The sequence below is a fragment of the Taudactylus pleione genome, unplaced genomic scaffold (genome assembly GCF_031769625.1).
Source record: "Taudactylus pleione unplaced genomic scaffold, aTauple2 ptg000326l, whole genome shotgun sequence".
Lineage (NCBI taxonomy): Eukaryota > Metazoa > Chordata > Amphibia > Anura > Myobatrachidae > Taudactylus > Taudactylus pleione.
Window position 1 is genome coordinate 3,124,094 of NW_028284727.1, and position 21,018 is coordinate 3,145,111.

Here is a 21,018-nt window from a genome sequence, read left to right on the forward strand (position 1 = left end):
TAATTCATTCATACAGCGAAGAAGGCTTCTTGCACAAAATCAAATAGCTTTTCATCTCCTTTCACAGGAAATGTTATCACAGTGTATTACCGTGCTCTCATGTATCTATCAATACTAGGGACCTAGACGTTTGTTTTCTGTTGCAACAATAGGATAACATGTGAGAACACTCCCAGATAGAACTGCTAGTTGTACTGCTGTGTGTTTGGCAATTAGATCTTTCTCTGGTCACAAGGATCTATAATAGCAGTGTTTCCTCTGTGTTAATGCTGGAATGAAATTGCCTGTGAATACCATATGGCAGTAAATATAAACAATGATCTCTCCGATCACAGGGATCTGTATTAGCAGAGTTTCTTAAATGTTAACACTTGATTAGTAATGACCTGTGGATACAATGTAGTAGATAGTAGAAACAATGATCTGACTGAGACAAACGGACACCGCAGCGGATCACAGAAGCCAGCATGAGTTGTCTGTTTACACAAGATGCCGTCTGCGGCTTTGGCATAATTTAGCATCGCTGCTGCATCCAGAGATGCAGAAGCAATGCAGGTAGCATACAACTATGAATCAGGCCCTATGTTGCTTATTTTTCCAGAATTCAGTCTCTCAGTGCTTTTTAATAAACAGTATAAGTGGGAAATGTTTGCTAACTTTTGCTGTACAGACTTCTTACATCATGTCACTTGTGTCCTAGTTTTATGTTTCATAATTCTAAGAGCACTATCACTGAAAACGTGGGCTAGGCCCCAGGAAATTTGGGAGCTGCTACACCTAGTGTATGTAACAGAAAAGTATTATGTTGATGTTTATGTAGTGAGCCTTTTCTCCCAATTTCCCTCTCCGTCTAGTCTGTGTAAATAGATGCTGAGAAGAGCCGTATTTCCAGATGACAGAATATTCTTCTGTGAAGTCTCTGATCCATGAAATGCTATTTCCATGAAGCCTAAGCTCCCCTAGGAACAAGACTGCTATTTTAAGGAATAAAAATATAATTACTGCCGTGTTGTACAGTAAATGAAACATGGTCCCATTAAACTGAAAATAGTCTAATATGCGAACTGGCCTTGTAACATTGTAATAGCAAGTATAAAAGTATTCTTAATAATATGACAGGACTGACTATGTTTGACGTTTAACCCACTTATTAACTTACAGTGAGTGAGCTTTTATTTTTTTTTGTAGTCCTCCAGGCTCTAAATATGGGCATCCAATAGACATGAATGAATTTGTAGCAGCTTTCACCAGATATAATATGTGAGACAATGTATGATGACTCATGGTATAGCACACTGCACAAATGAGATGCAATAGTGTACAGCCACAGAACAGGCTGATGTTGTGAGTCACGTCCGTTGCTTTAGATGGAAGCAGTCAGCCGGTATACGGAAAGCAGTGATTTATAAGAAGGCTCCGCAATAAAGCACTTGACGCTAGGCGTATTAAATGCTGCTGTTTGGCAGTCAGAAAGTCCTCAAATCCTTGACATATTTCATTGACATCCAGTCTGTTTCTCTATATCCATTTTAGAGGCTTCTTACAAGTACAGCACTTTACTTTTGTGTTGATATATAAGCTAATTATCCATTGGGTTTTTGGGCCTGATTCTGAGTTTGGAGTAAAGCAAAAAAGAGCAATAAACTGTGCACCTGGGCAAACCATGTTGCAATGCAAGGGGTGCAAATAATTATTTTCTTTTTTATTATTATTATTTTTTTTTTTTTGCATGCAGGGTAAATACTAGCTGCCTTTCATGTAACCCACAAATGATGGACAGCTTTACATTTACCAAACTTGTCTACTTTTTGTATCGCACCTAAGAACACACCAATCAGTATTACAACTTATGCAGGCGCTAAAAGTGTCCATCTCAGACATTACACAATCGGGTGCGGATGTTTGCAAGGAGTTTGTAGAGGCATTTGCATGAAGCGGGTGGTTGCCAATTGACACAGCTGCGTGCAACTCGGAATCAAGCCCACATTCTCATGGGATGCAGTCAGGAAGCTGTTGGTCGAAATGCCGACCGCCGGCTTCCCGACTGTCATATCCTGCTAGGGTACTAATGACAGGTGTTGTAATGCCGACGCCTGTCATACCTATGCCGGGAGCCCGATGCCCGGCATACCGATCGAAGGTTAGCCGGGCGGCGGGTGAGGACAGTCGTGGGGTGGGGGGGTTAGGGTAGGGGCTCCCGGGGGGGACTTAGGGTTAGGCACCCCCGGGGGGGGATGGTCTGGGTTATGCTAGGGGAAGGGGGGGGTTAGGCACCCCTGGGGGGAGGTTAGGGTTAGGCACCCCTAAGGGAGGAATGGTGGTGGGGGGTAGTGTTAGTTATACTTGCCTAAATCCCCTTTCGGGATTTTCACTGCGGCCGGTCTGCCAGCGTCGAGATTTTCTACAATGTGAATTCCTTTATATATTTTTTTTATAGTTCTCTATCTGCAGCATGTGATGATGGGACAAAGGCATGTAGAGTTCAGTGTTACTTGTATTTCATAACTTCTACATTTATTTTTAGTATTAGCAACATAGGCAAAAGGTTCCTCTTCCTTCATTAACATCTGGGTGGCTTTAGCCAGCAGAAGAGCAATCTTGTATCGGAAAGGTGCTCCCGAATGGTTGGTCACTTATCTCGTGTTTCAGAACAGCTCAGGTTCCTCTTCCACCACCACAATTTATTTTCTGGATCTTATGGTGCTTTATAAATGCACTTGTGAGCAAATATTTTATATATGTATGTATGTATATATGTGTGTGTGTATATGTATGTATGTATGTGTGTGTGTGTGTGTGTGTGTGTGTGTATGTATGTATGTATATATAGTTTATCTCGTGGTCACATGACACAAGAGGCGTGGCAACATGACACACCACCGATTCTCATCACTCTGGGAACATTCCTTTCCATTCCATATGCACCTTAATGCCCCGAGCAGTAGTGCCCTTCTTGCAATGCCCACTGTAGTAGTGCCCCTTATGCAATTTCCCCAGTAGCAATGCCCCCTTATACAGTGCCCCCAGTAGTGCCCCCTTATACAGTGCCCCCTTACACAGTGCTCCAGTAGTGCTCCCTTACACAGAGACCCTTATGCATTGCCCTCAGTAGTGCCCTTATATAGCACCCCCAGTAGTACCACTTATACAGTGCCACCAGTAGTAGTGCTCCCAGTAGTGGTCCCCCTTATGTAGTGCTCCCAGTAGTGCCCATCATACAATTCCTCCAGTAGTGGTCGCCACTATGCAGTATCTCTTATACAGTGCCCCCAGTAGTGGTACCCCTTATGCAGTGCTCCCAGTAATGCCCCTTATACAGTGCCCCCAGTAGTGGTCCCCCCCTATGCAGTGCTCCCAGTAGTGGTCCCCCCCTATGCAGTGCCCCCAGTAGTGGTCCCCCCCTATGCAGTGCCCCCAGTAGTGGTCCCCCCTATGCAGTGCCCCCAGTAGTGGTCCCCCCTATGCAGTGCCCCCAGAAGTGGTCCCCCCTATACAGTGCCCCCAGTAGTGGTCCCCCCTATGCAGTGCCCCCAGTAGTGGTCCCCCCTATGCAGTGTCCCCCATAGTGGTACCCCTTTTGCAGTGCTCCCAGTAGTGGTCCCCCTGTGCAGTGCCTCTTATACAGTGCCCCAGTAATAGTCCTCCCTATGCAGTGCCCCAGTAGTGGTTCCCCCTATGCAGTTCTTCTTATATAGTGACCCCAGTAGTAGTCCTCTCTATGTAGTGCCCCCAGTAGTGGCCCTTATATAGTGCTCCTTGCCCCCCCTATATAGTGGTCCCCCTATGCAGTGCCCCCAGTAGTGGTCCCCCCTATGCAGTGCTTCCATTAGTGGTCCATCGTATGCAGTGCTCCCAGTAGTGTCCCTCATACAGTGCCCACAGTAGTGTTGCCCCCTATGCAGTGCTCCCAGTAGTGCCCCTTATGCAGTGCCCCCAGTAGTGGTCCCCTCTATGCAGTGACGCTGGTCCAATTGCACCCAGGGCACAAGCCCCTCCCCCCATAGATACACTGATATGGTGTTCTGACTTTGTGGGAAGATTTATTAAAGCTTGAAGAGAAATAGAGTGGAGAGAGATTAAGTATTATTCAGCTTCTGGCATTTTTGAAATGCAGACTGTGAAATTAGTTAGGAGCTGACTGTTTGGTACTTTATCTCTCTTCAAGCTTTGATAAATCTCCCCTATGCTGGTTATGATTTACTCTCAATTATCATTTTGTTTACTTTAATGGATTTCTAATCATTTTTGTTTAATCAGTTATTTTTGGAATAAGGAAGAATAAGTGGGTTTGTGGTTACAGAGCTAGAATAGATATATGGTTTGGGTAATGAAATTAACTAAAGCTCCTTTATAAGCCTTCCATTCTATTTTTCAGGGCAATAGGTGGTATGATAGGAAATAACACCGACCAGAACATGATTATCAATGGCAAACAGGAAAATGTGTTACGTCTCTCTGCCATGTAAGCCCTCTGTGCTATCAATGGCATTGCATATTCATCAGCATTCTTGTTTTGGATTCTGGGCTACTTCCAACACTTATAATAATAACCAAATTCCTGTAACGTACTGTGCTTGGCTGTTATAATTTCTATGTATTGTTATTAATAATAAGCGATAAAGCAGGACTTCGAGGTGTAGGAGTCAGGATAGCATTTTACAGCACAAAGTGATTAGCTCTATGAGAATAACTGGAAAATGTGACTCTTGTCTGACCTAGATAACAGGAATGTAACACATTGTGACGCACCATTGAAACATGCTCCAGCCCTATGGCAGGTGCAGATTATCCCTCTGAATATGGACCCTTATGTGAACGAATCTGCGTCTCTGTATCACTATCAGCGACCTGCCTGAGACACTCCCATAAGGTCCATTCCAGGCTTGCCGACTTTCTGGCTGCCCCTTCCGGGAGGGAGCAGCCAGATCGGCATTTTTTTTTCCAAACATGGTTATTATTGTCGCTATTTTAAATATTACACGTACAATACCATAAAACTACATGTCTAGAAATACTAAATAAAGAAGCTGTTAAAGGATATCTGTTTATTTGTTGGGCTAGCTAGAATTATTGAAGGCTCCATTTGTTTTTTCTTTCTTCTTTATTAGACCATTTAGAAATGACCAGATTTCCATGCTTTTGGAAAATCCCCAAAATACCATTTTATATGTCGCATGTTGACGTCCTGATCTTTTTAATGTAAACAATACAAATGGCATCAAGCTGTGGTTTTACAATCCAATAGAAAAGATGTCAGAAAAAATAGTAGATTGTGTTTGAGCTATGTTGCCTGTCAGCATGTGTTCCCACTCCATCTCCTCCAGTAACAGGCAGTGCTACTTAGCATCACTTGTTGTCCTCTAGGGAAGTGCATCCGTCATAGATAAGTGACCACTACTAATTGTCTGACCATCATTAAGTAGGTGGACATCCAGGATATTACCTAATTTTATGTTGGGAGCTCAGGGGGTCATTCAGACCTGGTCGCAAGCACCGATGTGCTCGCAACCAGGTCCGGAAACTCTCTCGCTCCGGAGCTCGCTACAAAAGGGGCGGCTGTCGATGTTGATCGACAGCTCGCCCCTTTTTGTAGGCGGGCCAGGGGGGTGGTTTAAGGAACGCCTACCGTTTTGTGGGCGGCTGCACTGACATCATCAGTGATATCAGTGGGGAGCTTCCTGCTCCATCAGAGCAGAAAGCTCCCTGGGGCTTGCGAGTGCCCAGACCCAACCTTAGGGACTGGTCGCAAGCCTTGATGGTCATGATGATGATCACCATCGCGACCATCACCCTGGTCACTAGCTAAGCTGTGGGTGGTAACCCACAGCTTAGCAAGCGACCAGGAGGCCGCACCAAAAAAAAAAGAAGCGCCCGCCCTCATTCAGAGATAGCGATCGCTTCTTGCGACCGCCTCTGAATGAGGTCCTCAGATTGAGCAGTTCATCTCTATTCAGTGGGATTTTTCTTTTTTTAACCAAATTATGTCATATCAAGAAATTAACAAGATTGTAGCTTATGAGTTCATAATATCATTACAGTACACTATGGAAAATTTTAGCATGTAATAGTTGGACAAAATACTCTAACATGCCGTAATGGGGTGAACTTCAATCTAAAAGAATATTATAAGCACTATTTTAAATGGGTTGGGTATGAAATCCCGGTGGCTGAATAGCCTAAGCCTAAATCCCTAAACCTAACCCTCCGTGGCTAACAGCTAACCCTTTCCACTTACCTTTGTTCGGGAAGCCGTCTGTCGGTATTCCATCGTCTGGCTAAAGATAGGCGTCAGTATTTAGACGCCTATCTTTAGTACGAAGTCAGGATTTCGATGCCGGGATTCTGGCAGACGGCTTTCCTTGCGCCGGGATTCTAACTACATCCCTTTTAGACTAGTTCATGTATGGAGGCACTGTCACTTACTTATCTTCCCTGATTCTTCCCCGGTACCCACAGGTCATCGGGCTGGGCATCCTATTGGGGCTTGTATATGTGTTTGAGAACACCATCTCCCTCCCCTACATTAAAGGCCCATTTCTTATTCTAATTTTATAGTAATTTAGCTATTGTGATATATTCACATTAATACAGAGATAGATACAATCAGTCCATGGAAATAAAGTATATTTCTGTTTGAAAATTTATTGGGAAAGCAACAGGTGTGCATTGACTTGCTCTGACTCAACCTCTTCTTCTTCTGTTTTTCAACTTGATCCCTCACCCCTATAGAATCCAGATTAAGGGCCTGATTCAGAGCCGCTCGTAAGCGGCCGCTCGTTCGTTCCGAGCGATGTTTGCCCAACTGCGCATGCGTACGGATCGTAATACGCATGCGCGAACCAGTCAGTGCGGCCGAAAATCTTTTGTTCGCTAAATAGCGAATGCCTGCTATTTTGAGTGACAGGAGGAGGCGTATGTGGGTGGTAACAGGGGAAGGTGCTTGAAAACGGGGAGTGGAGATCCGAACGCAGGCGTGCTTAAAGGTCAAAATGGGCATTTTATGGGTGTGCATAATTAATACAGCAGCGTCATTGACCACGTCACTGGGTTATTTTATAGTCAGAACTGCTCGCAAGATTGCGGTAGGAAAAACCAACCACAAGAATAGCGAGCAGTTCATATGCTGGTCGATGTACTCGATTAATCTAATAAACAGCGGACATGACGTAGGATGCGAGCGGCCAGGGGGCGTAGTTTCCAAAAAAATGACCGCAAGTTTTGTTCGCTCGTTCAGACATAGATGCGTGAACAGACCGCAAAGAGCGAACGTTTTTTTTGGAATAGCCACCCCTTTTTTCAGAACGAACGACTGCAAATAGCGTCTGGCTCTAAGCTCCTTACCCTTACTTTCAAAGCACTCAGTCACTTTTCTCTCTGATACATCTCTGACCTCATCTCCCTCTCTTTCCTCTTTCTCAAATTGTCACCTTGCCTCTTGGCTGATTACCTCCTTCATCCAAAACTTTTCTAGCACTGCACCTCTCCTCTGGTACTCGCTTCCCGACCTAAACGTCTGTCCATCTGCAGTGCTTCAAACGTACCCTGAAATACACCAGTTCATCAAAGACTGACAGCCCTTCTCACAATCTTAACTCATGCCCTGTCTTCTCTATGTATCTCTTTCTAGTTTGCCTCCCAGTTTTCCCCCACTCCCGTAGTCTGTAAGCTCTCATGGGCAGGGCCTTCCGCCCTCCTGGTTTTCACCCTGCATTTTGCATGTTTCCAGTTGCCTCCACTTGCTCAGGAGCTTTGATCCTGTCTGTCTGCCCTTTCTGAGTACTGGATTATTTTTGCTCTTATCTGTCACTCAGTCGCACAGATATCTCACTATTTGAAATTTCCACCTGTAGGGCCTGATTCTGAGTAGCACGCAAAAGCGAATGCAGCAGTGTGTATTGGCGGCCGCCCATCTTTGAGTTTATGCAAATGGCATACAAATGACTTCCATTTGGTATATTTGTACAGTTAAATTTGCAAGGACTGAGAGACCCACATTTAGCACCTGTTCACGCTGTAATATCATTTGGTGTGTCCTTATATGCCACCATCCGTTGCTCCATCAAACACTGCATCAGCCCTATGGCAGCTGTAATTTCTCCATCTGACCAGGGCCTCCTATGCTTGCAGCTGTGCGTCTGTGAACATTGGCACATCCGTGACTCTACCGTAACGGAAACATGAAACTGCATGTGCAGTTGCAGATAATCGCTGAACTATGTTTCATTACATTGCGTGTGACTCAGAATCCTGGACTTAATGTTGCTTTTTTTTACTATACAGGTTGAGTCTCCCATATCCAAATATTCCAAAATACAGAATATTCTGAAATACGGATTTTTTTTGGCGTGACTCAGATAATGAAACCTTTGATTTTTGATGGTTCAATGTACACAAACTTTGTCTAAGGCACAAATTATTAAAAATATTGTATAAAATTACCTTAAGGCTTTGTGAAGAAGGTGTATATGAAACATAAATGAATTTCATTTCTGTACACAAACTTTGGTTGAGCCACAAAATTATTGAAAATATTGTATAAAATGACCTGCAGGCTGTGTGTATAAGGTGTATATAACACATAAATGCATTATCTGTGTATATTTGGGTCCTATTCCCCAGAATATATCATTATGCAATTATTCCAAAATATGGAATATTCCGTTATTCAAAATACCCCTCGTCCCAAGCATTTTGGATATGGGAGACTCAACCTGTATTGTGTTTTTTGTTGTAATTTTTTTTTGTCTGACACTATGGACACAAATGCTGTGATAGATGATTATGATAAATTAATTAATACTTTAATTTTGTAATTGTATCTTGGTTTAATTTAGTTTAATGTAATCCCTTGCAATATTAAAATAAGCAGCTTTAAGCATGTAAATAGTATATATCTAGTTTTTGTATGTATTTATGAATATGTATAGAGTGCCACAGTGATGTAATGTAATGTATATACAGTGGTTTGATGATTGCAGTGGTGACAGTGGGATTATATAATGGGAGGACTATGAACTATTGCAGTACCCCAGGCAATGAAGGGGTGCCATTGGCCAGTTTATGAAGTGACAGTTGGAGCTGGGAGGGGAGGAGTTAGAAGAGTGGCTCTTCAACGGCTGCTGACCTGAGGAGAGGAGGCTGTGCCTGGTGTTGGAGAGCTGGAAACCAGTGATTGAAAGAAGAAGGGACACTGGGGTGAACGCTGCTAGACATTAGGGGGAGGATCTGGAGAGTGAGTGCTGCCTAAAACTCGACTTTGAGAAACGTGAGAGTCAGCCAACCAGAGGGTCTGAGGCCCAGCCCCAGGAGGAGTCTAGTCAGCGCTGCTGTGCCTGGGGAAGAGAAGGAAGGAGACAGAGATAAGTCTAAAATTAGTCCTGCTGGCAGGTCTCTTTATTACAGTAAAACTATCTTTACCGCATGAGTACAGGAAAGCAGTTCAGCAGTCTATAGACTAACATCGTATTGAAGCAGATAGGTTTGTTGTACTAAGAGCATTAGATTAAAGACTACATGAGAAGTAAAGCGCTATTACATACTTTCAAGCCACCAATACATCAGAATATTATAGTGAGAGCTATGTGACAATACAACAGATATCGATATTGAGTAATTAGTCATAGTAACATCCAGCACCGGCTCAGCATTATTATTTTTGCTCTTAGACAACATTGACTCCTGTCTATTGTATTTATATTCAGTCGCAATTGCTAATACTGCACCAAGGATTATAAGGAATAACTCTACAGGCTGGTGCATATCACTACTAAAGCCCATTGGATAAGAAGAGACTAATTTTAGGAATTCCCTATAAACCTGGATTTTACTACTTAACTGCATACTAACTACTCTACTAATACGTGCACCAACAAGCATGGCCATTCACATTGACTAATAAGGGAAATATAAGAACAGCATATCAGAGGGTAATCTCTTTAAAGCTTTAAAGACAACAGGTTACTGGTTATTGGTATGTACTTTGTATAAAGTAATATTGTGATGATTTCATGCTTAATTGATGAATGTGTGAATGTTATTCTGAAAAATGTTATGACTAATACATTGCTCATTGACCAAACTCATCTTCTGCAGAATGGAGAGTTGCAGTAAAAAAAACTATGTAACCTATTCATGTGTAATCCTGAGTATACACATAGATGTTAATCGAAGTGAATTATTGCTGCTGCATATTTATAAGTGTCATTGGTAGGTTAAAGGTCTGACAATAAGGTATAACTCAACACATAACCACTACTTAACAGTCAGGTGTGTTCCCAAGTCCACTCCAGTTATAGCATAAGGAAATACAAGGCTTGGGTGGAGGCACTAAAGGAAAAGAAATATAGAAAGGTTTATAGTAGCAAGTAAGGGAGAGAGAAAACCTGCTATATAACATGGTAAATGTGATTGTATTAGTAACATTATCCAGGCATGCTATACTATTTATTAATTGTGAACTGTAACCTTACCTGCTGGCATTGTATGCCTCCCTGCAAGAGATACCTAAAGTGGAAGGCCAAGTCGTTGGGGGAACTTGGCGAATTGACTTCATCTACATACAAGAACGGCTGCTTCATTATTGAAGTGGGTAGAACCCAGGCTGATCTATTCTTCTGGGAGTCCAGTAAAACTCATCGATATTCGGGAGTCACCTAGACATTCCGAAATAGGGTAGACAAGTACTACAGTATATGGCTATAACCATAGACTTTACCATTACTACTGTGTGGCTTCATCTCCTACCATAAACCAGATACATAGAGGCAAAGTCATGTTGCACTGCAGGTGGAGGAGATTTAATATGTGCAGAGAGGTTTAGATTTTAGAGGGGTGTGTCAAATTAAAATTGCAATGTAAAAATAAAACTGTCTAGCAATTGTGGGAGCACCATGCAGAAGCATCCAGTATTTACCCTTACAGCATTCTTCACTATGCAACCTCAATTTGCAAGCTGGCCTCCTCCCTTCCCCCCACCTTCCATTTGGTACATCACACCCTGGGTGCTACCTGGTTGTATCTGCACCATTACTTTGACCCCAGTTTTACCCCCGAGGACACTGATTTCCTATCTTCCAACCTATGCTGCCCTGTGGATCTCTTCTTGACTCTTCTGACTATGGGGCATATTCATCAAACGATAAATGTCCCGGTAACCACGCGGAAATGCTAGCTTCCGCATTTTTATGTTACCAGGCCATTCATCATTAGGGGTCTATGGGTTCCCCCGGTATTCAGCAAACTCCGAAAACAAAGTTTTCAGAGTTTGCTGCCGAGAACAAGCACCATCTTCAGATGGCGCTTGTTCTCAGATTCCTGCTCCTTCTTATGGGAAAGAATTCCGGGGAATTGAAGAGGGATCCGAGCCGATCCCTCCGCCATCTCCTCACAAGCTCCCCGACGGCTGTTCACATGAGCAGGGCCGTAGAGAGCCTGGCCGGGCCCGGGTAAAGGAGGGGGCATGGCCTAATTGCGGGAGGCGTGACCACACCCCCTTGAAAAAAAGAAAAAAAATATCAGTTTTGCGGTGCTACGCGCTGGGGAGGAGGGCGCTGTAAGCCCCCCAACCCGGCAGTAAGCAGGGGGGGGCCCAATCAGTGTGTTTGCCCCCCCCACAGCCATAGGAGACTGCTCCGGCTGCTGCAGCAGCCGCGAGCAGTCTCACACTGCAGCCCAGCACAAGCTGTGTGCTGAGCTGCTGTGAAAGAGGGCCTGGATAAACTGTACCCGCTTCCCCTCTCTCAGCGCCCATGCACATGCATGCATGACCCGAGGTCACGCATGCGTTGCCGGGACAATGGGGAGCAGGTAAGTAACGCAGCTACAGAAGTAGCTGCGATACTTTCCATGGGAACAACTGCTTTTCGGAGCAGTTGTCCCCTCACCGGAGCTATAATGAATTACTCCGGTGTCAGGCTTCCTTCGCAGTGAGTTGGGTACTAAAGTATCCCTCGCAGCGAGTTCTAAACTTAATCATCGGAGGCCATACGGCCTTCGATGATGAATAGGCCCCAGTATCCTTCTGCCATGCCTTTGGTTCCCTTATCCCCTGCTTTTTATTCCATTCCTGCACCTCTTGTTCCTGGAAATTGCTCTTACTTCATGCTCTTGTACCTGTTTTATTCCCCTTCAACCACTTATCCACTCACCTTTTTATATTACCTTATTTCTTATTCTATTACTAGTATAACTCTTTGTAACTGGTTGAACTTACTCCTCTCCATCACTCACTAGTTTCACCTTTAGTTCTCTGCTTCCACTGACTAAATTACCGTCGCTTTAGCATACTACTTTCACTCACCTTCTGACTTTTAGGGGTAGTTTTACTAAACTTGCAGGTTTTTAGAAGTAGAGATGTTGTCCATAGCAAGTAATCATATTCGACTTAACATTCATTCAGCACCTTCTAGAAGATAATAGCTCAAATCTGATTGGTCGATATGGGCAACATCTCCACTTCTAAAAACCCGCAGTTTATTAAATATACCCTTTATTCTTTTGCATTCTATCGTTCAGTTTTGCTTTTGCCTCTCATTATTACTGTACTTGGCCTTCTGTTCCCTCCCCCAATCCTCCACTCCTTACTGTCTTAGCTATTGTTTAGACTGTTTACAGTCTATTTTCTTGGTTAATGGATTTGGTATATTAAGTCGATATTCATAATGACATTGACAGTGAGCATGTTCATGTCGATGTTAATCATGTTGAGACTGATGAAATGTCAACATGGTCAGAATGTCGATAACTTTAAGGTTGGTCTAATCTTAACCTCTAACCCTAATATCCACATTTTGACAATGTCCCTGTTAACATCATAAATGTTGACACGATAAATTGTACTGCATACCAATTCAATCTGTCTATTACACCCATTTATGGCTGCTGCTAATCTATTGTTTAATTCAGTCTGCTGCTGCCCTTTACTGTACTCATATGCCATTACTGCTACATGGCCCCAGTCTCCTGCCATTACGGCTAGATGGCCCCAGTCTCCTGCCATTACAGCTAGTTGGCCCCAGTCTCCTGCCATTACGGCTAGATGGCCCCAGTCTCCTGCCATTACGGCTAGATGGCCCCAGTCTCCTGCCATTACGGCTAGATGGCCCCAGTCTCCTGCCATTACGGCTAGATGGCCCCAGTCTCCTGCCATTACGGCTAGATGGCCCCAGTCTCCTGCCATTACAGCTAGATGGCCCCAGTCTCCTGCCATTATGGCTAGATGGCCCCAGTCTCCTGCCATTACTGCTAGATGGCCCCAGTCTCCTGCCATTACTGCTACATGGTCCCAGTCTCCTGCCATTACTGCTACATGGCCCCAGTCTCCTGCCATTACTGCTACATGGCCCCAGTCTCCTGCCATTACTGCTACATGGCCCCAGTCTCCTGCCATTACTGCTACATGGCCCCAGTCTCCTGCCATTACTGCTACATGGCCCCAGTCTCCTGCCATTACTGCTACATGGCCCCAGTCTCCTGCCATTACTGCTACATGGCCCCAGTCTCCTGCCATTACTGCTAGATGGCCCCAGTCTCCTGCCATTACTGCTAGATGGCCCCAGTCTCCTGCCATTACTGCTAGATGGCCCCAGTCTCCTGCCATTACTGCTAGATGGCCCCAGTCTCCTGCCATTACTGCTAGATGGCCCCAGTCTCCTGCCATTACTGCTAGATGGCCCCAGTCTCCTGCCATTTCATCTATTGCTTCATTTTCTCCCATTTTTTGCAAACTGTGTACTGCCATTTTATTTCCATTTTCATACATTACATTGTTAACTATGTATGCTGCCAATTATGTACTACCATTTTGTTCTGACATATTATATTTGGCATATTTACTCTTTTTTCTTGCCATGGTATTGTACTCATCTCCCAAGCAGCATTGTTCCTTCAATCTTCAGACATCATCCAGTCTTTCTGTTCATCCTGCCTCACTTTTCACTTTGGTTCTCTTCATGTTCATCCTGCTCATTCGTTCTATCCCTTTCCCATGCTCCTCCCTCTGTCTGGTTCCTCATTTGTCTCTTACTTTCATGTCTATCTCTCCCATAACTCAGCCCTCTGACATAAAACATATCATCACAGTCTACACAACACTTTAAAGTAGATATTTCAAAACTATCTATCATTATATATGTACTTGATAAAATGCTAGCTAGAAGCTGATTGGTTGCTATGAGCAAGTTATCCACTGTTTATTAGCTTTGATGCATCTCCCCCTAAATTACACCTCATCCATTATATTGCAATAGCATGAATCGCATCAGCATGCATCAGTGGGTGGGGTCACGAGTGTGATGACTTTATAAAGAATATATAGCCTTGGCACGTCAAAATTAGATACAAATAATAAAGGATAATAAATAATGGAAAAATATATATATATATATAAATGAATGGGTAATGAATATTGAATAATGGTAATAAGAATACTACCAATTCAAGTTTGTAGTATTACCCTTTAGCTGCAGTAATTAATGGACGCCACCCAATTTCAAACAGAAAAATTTAAGTTTTTACTGCGCTTAAGGGCTACCCAATTCCAATGATAATCAACTGAACATCAAAAATTAGTACCAAAATAACAAAAAATAATAAATAATAATAGGTTAAAAAACAGAAATATTTTAATAAAAAATATATATATCGAATTGGTTGTATACAAATGCAACACAGTATCATTTTTAACAATAGAGAAATTTCTCATTCAAAGCGCATGTTAACTCATAAACTGATTTTTTGTTATTTTTTAATTGTTTAATATAGTACAGCCACGTCCGGCTAGTAAAAAACACAAATAAAGCAATATTGGTATGAAAAATATCAGTGTGATTTTCCCTCAATAAGGCTTCATTGCTATAACAGCTAAAAAATAAACTCGTGAGTCCAACTGTTCAAAATTTTGTTATATTAATTTGTATCCAATATTAAGGTAGAATTTAAAACATGTAGCAAATTTCCTTATACGGTGATACCACTTTTGGTTATCATATATGTTTCTCTAGCAGCTCCTATCACAAAGTCCACCACATATATATGTCTCTGTGTTTATAAGTAATCCACAGTCTTTTGTAGCAATAATGTGCATCAGGGAAGATACATTTTAGTGTGTCTAGCACTGTGTGATAATAAACAGTGACTATTTCCCACTCAGCATAAGATAAAGCCGTCCATACAACTCACTTTTTAGTTGTTGGTCCTTTTATCCATAGGCGTAGTTTTGCCGATATAGGAGACAATATAGTAATGAGGGACTCAGCAAAATATAGCTGTATGTAGTCTCTTATCAAGGCGATCTCCCACCTAAGGCACGATCTCCAATGGGGACCGCAGCGGCCACTGCATCCGGACGTCCCGTCCGCCAGAGGTGCGGGAGCTGGAGTCCCTCTCAGCCAAGCCTCCAAAGTCATGACTTTATACACTGCAGAGCTCCTCCACTGTCAGATGACCTTTTTAGATTATAAACTTGTCATGACTTAAATCACACACTTGTGTTGCACACTTCTCCAGCTATTCTGAAGAATTGCAGGCTCCCTCAGGGATCTAGGAGGGCACCCAGACATTGAGGAGCCTTGCAGACTTTCTGGGAGAGTCCGCATGTATACTATAACTTCAGATATTGTGCTGTCTCACTTACCATGCACAGGACTTTATTATCCCAGAATGCACATACCACATTTTATATTGATGTGTCTTTTGTCTCTGTAGGTAATCTGTGTGTGCATATTAACAGCAATCCTTGGATGTATATTTGGACTTAAACCAAGCTGCTCTAGAGAAGGTAAATAAGATTCTCAGTAATGGCAACTTCAAATTTACCCAGAATCAGTTTGAGGTTAAACATAAAATTCCTTTGCCATATACAGTATCATGCACTGGAGCTTTGGGTAAAAGTAACGTTTGTAGGTCAATATAAACATTTATTGCATCACCTTAAAGATAGTTGCAATGCTTGCCTTATCTATTTCTCTCCCAGCTCAGAAAGTACCGTATATACTCGAGTATAAGTCGACCCGAATATAAGCCGAGGTACCTAATTTTACCACAAAAAACTGGGAAAACTTATTGACTCGAGTATAAGCCTAGGGTGGGAAATGCAGCAGCTACTGGTAGTAATCCCCCCTCTGGTACTGTCCCCAGTAGTAATCCCCCCCTGGTAGTGCCCCCAGTAGTAATCCCCCCCTGGTAGTGCCCCCAGTAGTAATATCCCCCCCTGGTAGTGCCCCCAGTAGTAATATCCCCCCTGGTAGTGCCCCCAGTAGCAATATCCCCCCTGGTAGTGCCCCCAGTAGTAATATCCCCCCTGGTAGTGCCCCCAGTAGCAATATCCCCCCTGGTAGTGCCCCCAGTATTAATCCCCCCCCTGGTAGTGCCCCCAGTAGCAACATCCCCCCTGGTAGTGCCCCCAATATTAATCCCCCCCTGGTAGTGCCCCCAGTAGCAATATCCCCCCCTGGTAGTGCCCCTAGTATTAACCCCCCCTGGTAGTGCCCCCAGTAGCAACATCCCCCCTGGTAGTGCCCCCAGTATTCCCCCCCTCCCTGGTAGTGCCCCCAGTAGCAACATCCCCCCCCTGGTAGTTCCCCCATTATTAATCCTCCCCCTCTGGTAGTGCCCCCAGTAGCGATATCCCCCCCTGGTAGTACCCCCCCGGTAGTAGCCCCCCCAGTAGAAAGAAATGTAAAAAAAAAAAAACACTTACCTGTAACCCCGCTCCTGGTCCCGACGCTGCTACAGGCTCCTCCGCCGCTTTGCATAATGGGAGAGACGTCGTCATGATGACGTCTCTCCCATTACCCACTGCGGGAGCCGGAAGATGGGAGCAGCAGTAGCCGCTGAGAGTCTGACAGACTCTCAGCGGCTGCTGATTACACCAAACACATAGCTGCCGGCTCCGGTCAGCGCTACACACGCGGTGCAGGCTGTGTCACAGTGACACAGTCTGCACCGCGGCCCGCATGGTACGCTACTCAGCAGCGTACCATGCGGGCATGACTCGAGTATAAGCCGAGGGGGTGCTTTTTCAGCACAAAAAATGTGCTGAAAAACTCGGCTTATACTCGAGTATATACGGTATACTGTTAATCTGTAGTTACTGTAAAATAATTTGATTAATATGACCTCTCATATCATGAATGATTTCTCAAGATCTATTGAAATTGCTTAAAATTGTTTTATTAATTATTATTTCCACAAACCTAAATATATTCTTATTCAAGTCCAATATTTTTTACTATTATAGTAAATAGCTGCAAAAATCGATGCTTTGAGAGGAAATTTGGGAGCTGCCGATGTGATATTGCCTGCGCTGAACTTGGAAACTGCTGTTTAGATTATGAAGATTTATGCATACAGCCAGGTAAGAAACACCCAAATAATGCAGCAGCTGCTCAAGTAACTACTAGATGCAACATTTATTTGAACAACCAAATGATTATGAAGGATTGCAAATTACGTTGCCTCGCTTACCTAATATCAATGGCCTATCCCCAAAAATGAATGCGGAAATGGTTGTTTAAGTATTCTTGCTATTCAGTAGTGCCTTATACAATGCCCCATATACAGTGCCCCCAGTAGTGCCCTGTACACATAAAACACACAAAACACAATACTTACCCGAATCCCCACTCCTGCGCCCGCTACCATCCGCTCCTCCCTCTCGGCACTATGGGAGAATGAGCTCCAGCCCTGGGTGCAGTAGCCAATGAGTCTGTCTGACTCTCATTGGCTGCTAAAACAAACACACAGTCAGTGAGTGTACTACCCAGCGCCTGCGGCGGCGTGTTTTTTTTTACTGTGTAGTGCAGACTGCACTCAGTGTGGTTCGCACTACACACTGAAGCCACCGACCACACCCAGGGCACGTGCCCCCCCCCTAGTTACGCCACTTCTGCTTATTAACAAAAGTTGAAAGCAGGAGATAGATTTCCTGCCCTCAGCTAAGTAACAAAGGATTCCGCAGCCTTCATTTTTTTCTGATCCTATAGCAGCTGCAGATTTACTGTCAGAGTATGGCCTTCAAAGTGTATGCAAACACTTCGGTCCCATTAGATGGACCATCTCCGTTCATCTGTTTAGCCTTTCCCAAGACCTCTGATACTGTGCATCTCATTTGCAACAGCGTCTTTGTGCGTACACTCTGTGTAACCAATGCATCGTGGGAGTTTTTAGAAAAAACCCCACACTCACACGCATTGCATGTGGCTCTGAATCAGGCCTAAAGACTGGTATGTCCAATCACTGAATAGTCAGATGCTTCACATCAGGCCCCACTCAACACTATGCAATAACCCAAATAACGTCCTCATGCAGCATAGACGGTATTTTAATGAAGGGGATCACATGAGTTAGTATTCTTGTGTGTGGTCTACTCTACAGGGAGTCCACCAATTATGCCTTTAAGCAATATCACAGGGATGTTATCATGTCAGGACAATAGCCATAACCAAAGACATAACTACCATGGGTGCAGCTGCTATGGAACTCACAGCAAAGCCGGATTAAGGGGGGGCATGGCGTATCCCCTCCCCCTCATGGCCTCCGCCAAGCCAGAGTACACTGCTGCACTGTGCAGTCCGGTGTATTTTTTAAGGGCTCGGTAGATAAGGGCAGGCTGGGAGGTAAGTGAGGCCGGGTCAGGCGACAAGTGGAGCAGGCCGAATGATGAGTGGTGGCGGTGCTGACAAAATGGGGGCCCATCCCCACTCCTCCAATTCTCTCCCTCTTGTCAGCACCAGCCTTATTTGTCGTCCAGCCCATCTTAAGTACTGAGAGGGGCCTGACTTTGTCTGTCCCATATTTCTATGTGAGTTTTTTGCCATTGAGCGGTACATGGGGCCCTTACAAATGTTGCTACTTAGGTCCCTGGCCATAGCATACCCCTAATGTTAGATACAGTATATATATTCTGCTTTGTGTGTGTGTGTGTGTATGTGTGTGTTTTCATGGGTTACATGTGAATAATTGAACGATTACTAATTGAGGAATTGGAAATTTTGTAAACTACAGACTCTAATGTATATCTCACTTATTAGAAATTAGATGACCTAGGCAGTCCTGTCAACTCAGAACACTGTAATAGTATCATAGTACATAGTAATCTGTAGTCGCTGAGAATTAATTGGCTTAATAAAATGTAGATGCTGTGAATGGTTTCTTCAACTCTATTGCAATTACTTTTTGTTTTCTTAATGCAGGGAGGGATTTGTAGCTGGATGGAAATCTTATGCCATAAACAAATTAGATTAGCAGGTCATTTAATCCTGCTAAAATTGATTTGTTTGACCAGTAGGTTTGCCACTTGCAACAGCAAGTGGGAGAATAGCATATATAGTAGCAAATGCTTGCCCATAAGAATTGCACAATCACTTTCTTAGAAAAGGTAAACAAACAGCAAAAAACATCCTTCTGCCTTTATAATTAGAGGTACTGAAATACTGTATTTGTGGATGCAGCCTTAGTAGAGGATAAAGTGCTCCAAAGATGCTGTTTAAAATGAGTTCCATCTGTACAAGCAAATTATATGGCTCACCACATCCAGCCTCTGCTAGTGCTAGTGGTGTTGGGATTTGTGGTGGATGAAAGATAATAAAACATTGGACATGGAGTGTGATTGGCCAATATATTAGGGCACTAGTCAATTTATTGCACTTAAACTAATACATACAACACAATAAAAAATATTCACATAATATTTGCACCACTCTTGTTAGAAGGTGATACCCGAACATTTATAGGCAAAAAATATATATGCACATATGTAATACATCACTTTAAAATAGTCTAATAACATACAAGAATAAAAATATCAACACAGTTCTACTCCTCAGACTGTGAGGAAATAAACAACCTTTGTTGCGGCTTAACAATGTGATGTGATAGTGATATTTCTGTGTTCCATGTTCACCTGAACTCGTACAGTTGCTGCAGATTTGTTAGCTGTACATTCATGCTGTGAATCTCCTGTTCCACTATATCCTAAAGATGCTCTATCGGATTGATATGTGGTTACTTTGGAGGCTGTTGGAGTACACTAAACCCAGGGCCAGTGTAGACCATTGGAGCCCAGTGTGAAAATTTCCTTTGGCGCCTCCTCTCCCTTACCAAAAATGAACATATCTCTGGACAATACTTTCAACATATCAGTCTCGGAGCCACTTCATGCCCCTTTATATGCCTCAATGCTACCTCATGCCCCTTTATTTGCCAGCCCAGAGCCCCTTAATGCTCTGTGAGTACAACAGACTGCCTTTCATTCAGGATGACAGTCCACAACAAGTACCTGGCTCAGAGCCTCAGTCCCACCAGTTTCACCTGTGCTTCTGACTCATTGCCAGTCACGGCACACTGTCACTCACCAGGGGTAAACGTAGATTTTACTAAGGTGGTTACCATATCTATGCACTTGTACCATCGTAATACCTGAATTGTAATCATCATTTCAGAATAGTGATACTAGATTAATGTAATTTGATAAATCCTTGGCGTAACATTTTTAAAGACTGAAGGTAGATATAAGGTGGGTGGTGCTATGTTACCATATGGCCTTATGCTGCCTTCTCTAAGGTAAAATGCAGCACATGGAACATGGTGCAGAAAAAATGTGTTCCTTCTATTTATCTTGGGAGAGATGTACTAAGCCTTGAAAAGTGATAAAGTGGAGAGTGATAAAGTACCAATCGATCAGCTCCTAACTCGCTATACAGGTTGTATTTGAAAAATGGTGGTTAGGATCTGATTGGTACTTCATCACTCCCCAATTTAAGGCCCACTACATCTCCCCTAATAGGTGTATTATTCCAGTGTTCCTCTGTTTCTTAGCAGCCTATTTATCAAGTTGTTGTTTTTTAATAAATTATGTAGAAACTCATAATTTTATGAACTGTTGCTATGTACTAATAGCACAATGCAGAATATTTCACAGGAATCTATAACAGAGTGCTAATTAGCACTACACATCACTGTCCTCATTATTATCAATGGGGATTATGATCCGACCCATTTTACAAGAAGATGGTGTAAACC

At 43.3% G+C, this 21,018-nt stretch overlaps 1 protein-coding gene across 1 annotated transcript in view; it reads left to right on the forward strand.

Moving 5' to 3' along the window:
- The window catches only part of ENPP1 (ectonucleotide pyrophosphatase/phosphodiesterase 1), a 151,739-nt gene that overhangs the window by 30,479 nt on the left and 100,242 nt on the right, over positions 1-21,018 (forward strand). The window contains exons 2-3 of the mRNA XM_088443096.1: positions 15,703-15,775; positions 17,237-17,353. Of these exons, the coding sequence (XP_088299222.1) occupies positions 15,703-15,775; positions 17,237-17,353 (190 nt within the window). The remainder of the gene's footprint in view (positions 1-15,702; positions 15,776-17,236; positions 17,354-21,018) is intronic.